This window comes from Equus caballus, chromosome 7, assembly GCF_041296265.1.
Source record: "Equus caballus isolate H_3958 breed thoroughbred chromosome 7, TB-T2T, whole genome shotgun sequence".
In the NCBI taxonomy this organism is placed as follows: Eukaryota; Metazoa; Chordata; class Mammalia; order Perissodactyla; family Equidae; genus Equus; species Equus caballus.
Window position 1 is genome coordinate 4374942 of NC_091690.1, and position 11694 is coordinate 4386635.

At 53.4% G+C, this 11694-nt stretch overlaps 1 protein-coding gene across 2 annotated transcripts in view; it reads right to left on the bottom strand.

Annotated features, from left to right (window-relative positions):
* Positions 1-5101, bottom strand: part of MLLT1 (MLLT1 super elongation complex subunit) — a 58038-nt gene extending 52937 nt beyond the window's left edge. For both annotated transcript variants that reach the window (XM_023644566.2, XM_023644564.2), the window contains exon 1: positions 4944-5101. In XM_023644566.2, coding sequence (XP_023500334.1) covers positions 4944-4955 — 12 coding nt within the window. In that variant the 5' untranslated portion in view covers positions 4956-5101. The remainder of the gene's footprint in view (positions 1-4943) is intronic.
* Between the last annotated feature and the right edge of the window lie 6593 nt (positions 5102-11694).

The window sequence follows — 11694 nt, forward strand, 5'->3', positions numbered from 1 at the left end:
TGTGAGGGCCATCTGGGGATGGTCACGCTTGGGCAGAGGACCTCAACTGGGCACTGCCCTCTCTCCTGGCCAACTGGCAGAGGGCATGTGGAACCCGAGGGCTGGGATCCCGACTCCTGTAAGCCAGGCAAGGGGACCCAGGAGGGCAGCTTCCCAGGCACTTCTTCACTAGAGGACAGACCCCTCGGGCATGGACCCATGGCCATGACCTGGCAAAGAGGAGGAGCCAGCCTGGGGCCACCAGCTCCTCCTGCCTCAAAGCCCTTTCATCGGATCCTTCCTGCACCCCACGAACCCCGCCCTCAGCCAGGCCCCAGAAGGCAGGTCTTTAACACTGAGTTCGTCTGCACGACTCCCCCTGATTTTCAGGTGGGGATTCTCTAACAGATGCCTTTCCCTCTGGGAATCTGCACTATTCCAAGTGGTATAATTACACCCGGAGTCTGGCAACGGCATCTGATTGCCTCCCGTCCCAGGAGGAGAACGCGTGGATGGGCCTTTTCCCTTGTCAGCCTGCGCCGGCTGTGCCAAGTCGGAACGGACCCAGCAGGGCTGCTGGCAACGTGGTCCACACAGGCACAGATGGGACAAGGTGCTGGTCCCACGGAGCGACAGCAACTCCAGACCAAAGAGAACACTCCATGCAGAGCTTTCTCCCTCCAGACCCAGCCGGGCGCTCTCGGGAGCAGCCCCTGGACGAGAATGGGACGAAGACGGAAAAAGACCGATGTCCCTCGACCTCTCAGTGACCGCTGCGTAAGGCCCTGGCACACAGAGGGGTGGCAGCCAGCACCTACACCCCTCTTCTGGCTCCACTGTGTCCTTTGACCCAGGGCACAAGGTTAATGACGAAGGGGCTCAGTGAATGGCTCTCTGGAAATGCTCTAAGGACAAGTGTGCAGACCGTGAGGACAGGCAAATCCACCCACAAGCTTTAGAGCTTTCTGCTTCCTGGGAAGACGACGCTCCCTGCGGAGGCGTGGGACAGGGGATTTTTAGATATATGTGAGATGCCTGGAGATGGCGCGCCGGGTGGCCCTGGAGTTCTCCAGGGAGCAGTCTTGCGAGACTTTTGAAGCGCCCAACCCCAATAAAGGCATCTGCCGCCAGGCCAGGTGGGCCTGGTTACAAAGGAGATGATTCCTAGTTATTTTTATTTAACCAACAGTTGGCAAAGCTAAGTGCAAAACTTCGAGTTAGAGACTTCGGGGGACATGAGGGAGGAGGGCTCTGGTCCCTGCCCTCAGGACTTTATACCATATTAACTTTAGGACAAAAAACTGGGCAGGTGGGCTGTCCGGCCATAGTTTCAGAGCTGGGTTGGGGAGAAGCCCAATGACCCACGCTCTCTGCACAATTCTGAGCTTTTTTACGCAAGGTTTGGGGGAAGAACGGAGCTCCCTCAGAATCCCACCAGGCCCTCCATTTGCACATCTGTAAAATGGGCCATTGCTGCCTGAAACAAACCTCCCCTTCGGAAACAAGAGAGCATGGTCACAGGAGGCCGTTCCCAAACGCAGACTTGGGAGAGCCTTCGCGAGAACCAGGAGTGTCGGTTCCACTGTCTCATGCACTGGGTCGACGCTTCTGTGAGCAGAGGGCTCCCCGGGGCTGCGGAGCACAGGACCACCCAGACGCTGACACCACTTCCAGCTCCCTAGGCAACCACCGTCCCCAGGGACAGCCCCTCCCCCCCATGCTCTTTTCCTGATCTTTCCGGCATCTGCTCAGTCTTCATCCGTGCCCATTCCTTCCCCACCATCCTTGGAGAGAAATCACACGCCTCCCAGACACGACCGCAGGGTGAGCAAAGACCTCCCCACAAAAACTACATCAGCTCTTCCCCCCAAAGGACATACGAGTCTCACGGATGATGGACTTCTAAGTACAGGCTTGGGGTCGGGGAGAAAGCAAACAGATGGGTGAGGGTGACGGGACCAGACTTTTTCCAGAGAAGGTGGGAGCCCAGGGCCAACAACGCAGAATCCCCCTTCTTAGCTGGGCTGAAAGTTCTAGAGAGTATGGCAGGAAGGTGGAGAGAATCAAGGCTCCCAAGGCAGGCAGGCCCTCGGGGGAGAGTCCTGTTGTTTCCCATGAGACAGAGGCACTAACAGGTGTGGAGCATCTCGGGACAGAAAAGGAAAGCCGAGATTCTGCTGGGTTCAAAGCATTTCCCATGCCCCAGAAGTCACTCTTGGAAGACTGACAGCCAACTCACCTACGTGGGTAAAAGACACCATTCTCTCCTGTCTCCCGAGGGGCCACCATCCCTGTAGGAAAGGGACAGAGCTCCTGGGCTCTCCCCAATTTGCATGAAAACACAGCCGGGGTTGGAGCATCAGACTAAGGGCTGGCACATGCTCCTGTGCAAATGCTTCGGCAATGTTCTAGACCAGCACTGCCCAAGGGAACTTTCTGCCACGATGGAATGGTTGTCTCTACGCTGCCCAACGAGATGGCCCGTCCCTCAACAGTGGTGGTTACTGGGCACTTAAAACATGGCTGCTGCGACTGGGCAACTTTTCAATGTGGTTCGTTTCCATTTAAACAGCCGCAGGGGCTAGTGGCTGCCGCACCGGGCAGTGGTGACCTCACTCTCTCGGGTCGAGTGCGTTCACCAGTCCAAGACACCAAGGCACCAAGACACCAAGTCACCAGAGCAAGACGGTTATCTCCCAGCCTGTTCCCCACTGCACTTACATAAATGACAACGGCCCAGCCAGCCGGGGCCCAGCAGGTCACAAGGGGAGTGGACACACCTGGGCCCAAGGCAGCTCCCCGGGGACCAGCGGGTGGGTGGGAGGTGGCAGCCATGGTCTACGCCTGTGTGCGCCCAACAAGACTTTCCCAGAGGCGGGCTTCGCTGAAAGTGGACCCCGGAGGTACATTTTGTTTTGTCTTTTTAAGTCAATACAGAGTTGGGGCAGCAGGCTTTGTCCCTTCAAGGGAAATGAACTCACACCAGGCTGCAGAAATCCACCATTCATTGACTGCGATAAACTCCTCACCTCTCCACTGCAGCCTAAAGGTTAATCATAGTGAGAAGGGGCCCCAGGCTCGTGCGTCGGGACCCTGTGCCAGCACTGGCGGCCGGGATGGGCAGGGGGGAGGTCTCCTGCCCCCCACCCCTGAAACCCCGCAGCCCCACAGCGCCTTCCCAGACAAAGCCGCCGCCTCAGTGGCGCCAGCAGCCAGGGACGCCCCAACCTGCCCTTGCTAACGGCGGCGATTTCAGCTGCCACCCCCACAGCCCCACGCCGCCCTTCCTGGCCTCGCGCCCCTGGAAGCCAGGGGCAGCACAGGAGGATGAGGAAATGAACGACCCCATGTTGGGGGCCGCAGTGGTGCAGGGTTTGAGGAGGGAAAGGGGCTTGGGCACCGAAGCACAAGGCTGGCGAAGGGGGGACTGAGGCCAGAAAGGCCTGAGGTTTACCAGTACCGACAGGACTGGCTCCAGGTTTCCGGATCGAGGGGAGAGTTCAGGGAGACTGGGGACCCACCTGGGTTTGGAGCAAGGCTCTCGGGGGAGGCTCTAAGATGCTGGGGAAGGCAGGGAAAATGGGGTGCGGGGGAGACAGGGCAGTGGCTACAAGTGACAGCATGAGGCTGGGGGTCGTTGGGACCAAGTGGGAGACCCTGAACGTAAGGAGAGAGGCACGGGGGTTCTGGGGAGACCCCAGGTTTGCGAAGGGAGGCCGGCGGAAGCTGGAGGAACCAACTGAGGAGAGAGATCTGAACTAGGGAAAAACGTGGGGAAGCGGACAGCAGGGTCCGAGGGGCAAAGCAAGCCCAAGCTGAGGGGGCTGCGGCATTCGGCATCTGGAGAGTATGGGGGCTCCAGGTAGGAGCAGAAACTGCGCCCAGGCCTGGTCTAAGAGGAGAGGGTCTGAAGGTGAAAGAGACAGTCCCCCAGGCTCTGGGAGCCTGACCCCAGAGGGGGCTGAGGCAGCGGGGTGGCTCCAGGTCTGAGGAAGCGAGCCCAGGTCCAAAGAGGGGGACACTCAATGCAGACCCGGGTACTGGTGGGAAAAGACACAGGCCCTGGCCAGGGTCTCAGGGGAAAGGGACGTGCAGGCTGAGACAGGGACAGCACCAGCGGGGAGACAGGGTGCAGGCCTGGAAGAGGGTGAGGAGTAAGAAGGTTTAGGGTGGTCCTGGGTTCCAGGAAGGAGGGGTCTGCAGATCAAGGGCCCAGGGGTTCTGGGGGGACTCAAACCTCAGGGTCTAAGGGAGAAGAGGCAGCAGGCTGCGGGCTCAGAGAGGGAAGGAGACACAAACCAGCCCTAGATCCAGAGGGGAAACTTGGTACAGGCTGGATCTGAGCAATCTGAGGGGTCCCCAGGGTGCCTGTGGGAATCTGGGCTGGGCTGGGGTCCCGAGGCATATTCCAGGGGGGCTCCGGGCCCAACCGGGGTTGCGAAGGGCATCCCAGGGGGTTCTGGGCTGCTTATAAGGGCTCCGAGCAGGAATGGGGTCTCAAGGGGCATCCCAAGGGGGTCTGGGCCAGACTGGGGCTCCGAGGGGCGACCTGGGGGGCTCTGGTCCGGACTGGGGTTCCGAGGGGCGACCTGTGGGGCTCTGGGCCGGACTGGGGTCTCAAGGGGCGTCTCAGGGATGTCTGGGCCGGACTAGAGTCCCTAGGGGGGCCCTGGGGGCGGGTCTGGGCCGGACTGGGGTCTCAAGGGGCATCCCAAGGGGATCTGGGCCGGACCAGGGCTGCGAGGGGCGTCCCGGGGGCTCTGGGCCGGGCCGGGGTCGCGGTGGGGGAGGGGCGCCCCCGCCCCACAGCAAGGCCGGGGAGCGGCGGGCGGGCGCGCACAAAGCGGGGCGGGCGGGGGCGGGGAGGCCGGGACCGAGGAGGCCGGGCGGGAGGGCGGAGGGAGGGGAGGAGGGGGCCGGGCGGGCGGCGCGGGCTGCGCTGGGGCGGCGCGGCCGCTCCTCACCTGATTGTCCATGGCTGGCGCCCCGCCCCGCCCCCGGGCCCCGCGTCGCTCGCCGCCGTCCCCGCCGCCGCCGCCGCTCAGCGCCGCCCCGCCGCCCTCATTGTCTGTCAGGCGCCGCCGCCGCCGCTCCCGGCCGCCCGCCCGCCCGCCCGCCCGCCAGCCCCGCGGAACCGGAAACCGCCGCCAGCTCGGGTCGCGCACCGACCCCGGGCCCCCGCCGCCGACTCGGGCCCGCCGCCCCGACTGACAGCCGCCTGGCCCAATCCGCGGCGCGGACGGCCGCTCGCGGGGCGGGACTTCCGGCCTGGCGGGGGCCTGCCGGGCTGCGGTCGGAGGGACGAAGCCCGCAGCCAATGGGAGGCCCGGACCGGAGGGGCGGGAGGAGGGAGGGAGGGAGGCGCGAGGCGAGCCCAGCGGAGGGGAGCGCGAGGTGTGCGCCGCACGTGGAGGGGGGCGGGGGCGGGACGGGCGCGCCGCGCCTGCGCACTGCGGCCCGCAGGGGGCGCTGCCTCGTGGCCGGAGCCTCCCAGGGCCGGAGCTGAGGTCGCGGGTTCGAGCCCAGGGGAGGGAGCCCCAGGGACACTTTTGTTTCTGGCCGCATGTTGCTACTATATGATGGAATGAGCCCTGCGCTCTGGAACTGCAGATTAATTTTCCAATCTTGGGTCTGCCTCGTGGCAAGTATGGTCAACTCGCTTCTCTCCCTGAGTCTCAGTTTGCCATCTGTGAAATGGGGACAATCACAGTCCGGTGTCATGCTGGTTTATGCTCATTTGAATGATGCAAATTTGAAATCTGTTGCATTAGAATGATCAAGAAGGTCTCCTTTTATCCACGAAATTCATAATGCTACTCCCTCCAAAACCCAATTTTTAATTTACCCATGATCCTATAATTCCACAACGACTTGTAAACTGTGTTTAGATCAGGTATAGACGCATCGCCCCATCTTTTTCAGGATCTTGTAAGCCACTTGTCTCTCGGACATTAGGACTTCTGCCTGAGATTTGGGGACCTTTGCATTGTTATTTTAAATTCCTTCTTAGAATTAAAAATCAGTGTTTTTTTGTTTGTTTGGGGGTTTTTTGGCTCTCTACTTTTCGTTTAAGTGTCAGCCAAGCGTTCATTACGTGATGGGGCCAGTGCTTTGCGCTGAAGCGTAGCAGCAGAAAATCAGTAACTTCAGATTGAAAGTTAGTCCAGACAAAAACTCTGAAGGATGCCAGATCATGTCATAATAACACCGTCCTTTTTAATCTAGGACAGGGTGTACTGGGTTGGGGGTCAGGGATGGAATGGACATCATGCTAAGAAAATAAGCAGCAACTTGCATGTGGGTACAACTTTATTTTATTTTATTTTATTTTTAGTCCTGTAACTGGATGTAAGTAGATCAGAGATCCTTGAACCAGCAGATTCAGCATCACCTGGGAACTTTGTTAGAAATGCAAATTCCGTTCTCCCTTGATTTGTGGAAGCAGAAACTCTGGGTGCGTGGGCGGCACCCAGAGATTTGGTTTAACCAGCCCTGCAGACGATTCTGAGTCTTACTCAACTTTCAGAACCACTACCCTAGGTAAAGGGACAAAAATGAGGAGGGTAGCAATGTATTTACGATAGAAACTTGCCGTGAGCTGCAACTGTTGCAAAGATGAGCTTCAGAAACTCACCCTCCCCCCTTATTCGTCTGGGAAATTATCCTTAAATTAGGTTCTGAACTGTTGAGGGTTTTCAAAACTATATTCCTGGAGCCGCCACTAGGTCAAGTGTAATCCTTCGAGCATCAGGAAGAATAATGGGGAATTAACCCAAGTGTCCATCAATGGATGAATGGACAAATAAAATGCAGTATATCCCTACAGTGGAATAGTATTCAGCCTTTAAAAAGGAAGGAAATTCTCACCTGGGCTACAACATGAATGAACCTTGAAGACGTTATGTTTAGTTAACTAAGCCAGGGAAAAAGGACAAATGGAGGTGTCAGATTCATAGAGATAGAAAGTAGATGGTGGGGACCAGGGGCTGAGGGAGGGGAATGGGGAGTCAGTGTTTTATGGGGACAGAGTTTCAGTTTGGGAAGGTGAGAAAGTTCTGGAGATGGATGGTGGGATTCACAACCATGTGAATGTGCTTTATGCCACTGAACTGTGCTCTTTTTACAGAAAAATGCCAGCCAATAACGTTGAAAGGATGATAGGGGAAAAAATCACTATTTTGAAACCCCAATGAAATAATAATTGCAGACAAGAGTCATCGTTGAATACTAAAACATTAACTGAAAGGTTGATGAGGGACTGGATAGTCTCATGTCCACTGAAGATGCAAAGAGGGGAAATAAAAAAACTTTACAGAGGAAGAATCATGCCATCACCCCCATAGTCCAGTGACCACACTTAGCAGTGTAATAATGGGACAAGCAGAATGAGCAAAGCTCCTACAAGCTGTGATGGGAAGTACACAGCACCAAAAAGAAAGTATTCTTGCTCAAAAAGTTTAACTCGAACTGAATCGCACCTTTAGTCCTAACTTCCAGTTTCCTGGAGAAACACATGGATTGAAGAACATGAAAAGTGACACCATGGAAAGTGATCAGACAAATCATGAAGGCAGAACCCTCAGCAGCCTGGTTTCCTCCAGTTGACAGGATGGAAGGAAAGAAATGAGGGCTACCCGGGATTATAAGAGATGGTGTCACAACCAAATGCAGTGTGGGGTCCATCATTGGATTTTGGGTTGGAACAAACCAGCTATGTCAACTGGAGAGACCTGAATATGAATTATATTGAATGATGTTTAAAAATGTGTTTGGTTAGGTATGATAATGAGATTGTGGTTGTGTAGGAAAATGTCCTTATTTTTTAGAGATGCGTGAGGCAAAATGCCACCATGCAAACTGCCTTAAAATGCATTAATTTAAAAAACATAGATGAAGCAAATATGGCAAATGTTAAGAATTGTTCAATCTAGGCGATGGGTGTATGGGATTTCATGAAACTATTTTCTATACTTTTCTGTAGGTGTGAAGTTTCTATAATAAAAAGTAAAAATTTAAAAGAATGCATCCTTTGCCTCAAATAGGACACTGTATTCCTTCCTCCAGGAGGTCAAGAGAGGGCTGCCCCATTTTCTCATTAGTGGTGGTCACGTCACAGCCAACACCTGCTGTGCGTGAACTCAAGTGGACGAATTTTGAACTCTCGTTGTCTCATTTCATCCTCACGATGCTAAACGGTAGGTGTTGTTGCCCCAAATTTGCAGATGAGGAAACTGCAGCTCAGAGAGGTAAGTAACTTGCCCAAAGTCACATGGTGAGACAATGGCAGAAACAGGGACCTTCTCAATGAGACCTACACTGACCACCCCATTTAATCCTGCCCCCTACCCTAGCTTCCCAACCCTCATCTCTCTGCTCTAACTGTTCCTTTTCCGCAACACTTAACACCTCCAAATATACACATATTTTCTTATTAAGTCCACTGTCTACCTCCCCTGGCTAGAGTGGAAGCTTCAAGAGGGCAGGTCTTTGTCTTGTTGACTGATATATCCCAAAGACGCTGCCTGGCACACAGCTCGATAGATCCCTGATGCATGAAATGAAATAATACTGAATCACATGGTGATAAAGTCAGTTCCTTTTCATTTCTCTTCTAGTCTTTCTAATTCCTTCAAGAAGAAAGTATCAGCTTGGCGTTCATGCATCTTAAACTCCTGTCTGGCGTCTTCTAATCTCCCTTGATTGCGAGAGAACGGATCTGGAGCTCAGAGATCGGGACAGACGACTGGTGCAGGGCTTCTGGACCCTGCCTGGACATTGCATCTCTTAAAGAACTTTAAAAAATATCGGTACCCGAGTCCCACCTTCAGAGATCCGGCTTTCATTTATCTGGAGTAGAACGGGGCCACGCCCCCACTTTTTTTTTTTTTTTTTTTAGTTTATCTGGGGTTTCTTATGTGCAGACTGGGTTAAGAATCATTGAGCTGCGGTGAAGAACCCTTTTTGTTGTTACAGTGTCTCGTTTGATGGTTACTTTTGATCTGTGACAAATGACTTATTGAAGTGACAACAACGTTTCCTATTCAATTACAGCAGCGTGAACCGAGAGAGTAGATTTCAAGAAAAACTAGTAAAGCAAATAGTAATTTGAGCATGTAGCAGAATGCATGCTTGATAGGTTATCCTGATGTTACGAACAAGGAAATTGAGACAGGCCGGGGATAGGACTGGCCCACGTCCCACAGCTAGAAAGTAACATTTTGGACCTCCGGGAGTCTAGCTTGCTGTCTGTAATTCAACTGCTACGTCAGGTCTCTATCGCCCTCTAGCGGTCCAGTTTATTTGCACCCAAGGGGAGGGCTTGGCATTAATTCTGCTTTCCCTTGTAGATGGTTCAGCCCTTCTAGGATTTTTTGGACTTCTCTTTTTGGCTTCCAGCGTGTTCCCTGTACCTCGAAGTTTCTCACCACCACAAACGAGCACACAGCCATTCATAGCAATATTGAATATGACCAAGCTGGAGCAGAGCCCGGTGGCCAGCTGGAGACCTACCCCGGATTAACTTCAAATCAGAGCAAACCTTGCACGTCACCCTGAGGCATTTGACCCTTATCCCATGGGCAATGGGGAGCCATGAATGGTTTTGGAGCAGACCGAACATACATGCACCGAGGCCTCTCCCTGGAAAAGGGCAGTACACTGGACATTTACAAATTTTCTTCCTGATCTGAGGCTTCCTCCCAGGGCCAATGTAAGCCTATAAGGTCCTTTAATATGAATTTTAAGTTGGCAGCCCTTCTAGAAGAATGCCAACTCATGACCAGGCACAAGCCTTGAGGGAGGGCTTCAGCCCCCACTTGCCTGTCGCTCTCAGACCCGTAGGCAGAGTGGGGCTCTCCCCTCCGCCCCAAGGAGGAAGCACGGGACCAGACCTGGCCCTCTGGCTGCTGGGATTGGGGGGGGGGCATCACCTGAGACCAACCGAGAGTGACTCTGGGAGCTTTACTAACTTTTAATTGAGGTAAAAATCACATGGCATAAAACTAACCATTAGCCATATGAAAGTGTATAATTCAGAGGCATTTAGAACATTCACGGTGTTGTGCAAGCATCACCTCTGTCTAATTCCAAGACGTATTCTAAACCCCAAAAGGAAACCTTGGCCCCATTAGCAGTCATTCCATGTTCCCTCTTCTCAGCCTCTGGCAACTTCTCATCTGCTTTCTTTCTCTATGGTTTTGCTTATTCTGGGCATTTCTTATCAATGGAATCACACACTGTGTATCCTTTTGTGTCTGGCTTCTCTCATTGAGCATCATGTTTTTGAGGTCCATCCACATTGCAGCGTGTCAGGGCTTCACTCCTTTTCATGGCTGAGTAATGTTCCATTATATGGATGGACCACGTTGTGTTTATCCATTCATCCACTGACGGACACTTATGCAGTTTCCACCTTTTGCCTCTTATCAATAGTGCTTCTAAGAACATTCTGTACAAGTTTTTGTTTGAATACCTGTTATCAATTCTTTTGAGTAGGTGCCTAGGAGTGGAATTGCTAGATCATATGGTAATTCTATGCTTAACTTTTAAAGAGCCACCAAACTGTTTTCCACAGTGGCTGCGTCATTTTACATTCCTACCAGCCAGGCACAAGGGTTCCAGTATTTCCACATTCTCTCCACCACTTATTTTCTGTTGTTTTGGTTGTTTTAATCATGGCCAACTTAGTGGATGTGAAATAGTATCTCTGTTTTCATTTGTATTTCCCTAATGACTAACGACATGAGCATTTTTTCATGTGCCTTTGGGCCTTTACTCTACACTTGTCAACTTGGAAGGATGTAAGCCTGGCACTGCTGGCAGCCACCATCCACCCATGAGGTAGGCCAGAGGGTTGGAGGGAACCTGGCCCTGGTGACATCATTTGAAGCCTGGATCCAGCCATACCTGCAGCCTGATCTTCAACTTCCAAAGTAGATATGCTGATTGTCCTTTGGTCATGTGAACTAGCTGGGGTTGAACATTTTGCCCTTTGCCACCAAGAGTCCTCCCTGATGGAGACTGAGACTTGCCAAGGTCACATAGCTAGTTATAATTACAGATGGGGCAAGTGTCCAGACCTCCTACCTATCTGCTGCCTCCATGCCCCAAGAGGAGGCTGTGAGGAGGGGTCGGCAGGGGCCAGGAGACAGATTCTGGGGACAAATCTTGGCCGTGCATTTAGGAATAGAGACGTGGGGGACAGGAGGCAGATGTTTGTCTACATGCCCCCTCCGGAAGGTTTTGAGCTGAGGTTCCTCACTTTTAGGGTGTCAAAAACCCTTTTAGAGAATCTCACGGAAGCACAGCTCCTCTTTTCCCAAAAACCAGCAGGACAAACAACATTTTATAGATGATTTCACAAGTTCACAGAAACTCCCACCCTCCCTACCCCCTCTTCCCACCATGATCCATCCTGGGGCCAGAAGTGAAGAATTTCTGATTTCTAAAACAGGAAAGTCAGAAGGACCCAGAAGCAGGGAACCTGGGGTCCAGGTTCAATCTATCCCCTGCTGATTCACGGTGGTGCAAGGATCTTTGGAGAAGGATAGACCTGGTTGAAGTCCAGACTGTGTGGCCCTGGGCAAGTTGCTTGCCCTCTCTGAGTCACGTCTATAAATTGAGAATATTCTCATCTATCTGGAGGGGTTTGGGAGGGGCTTTAGGTTCCATGATGTGCGCCACAGGCATACAGCCCATGGTAGCCACTCAGTAAAT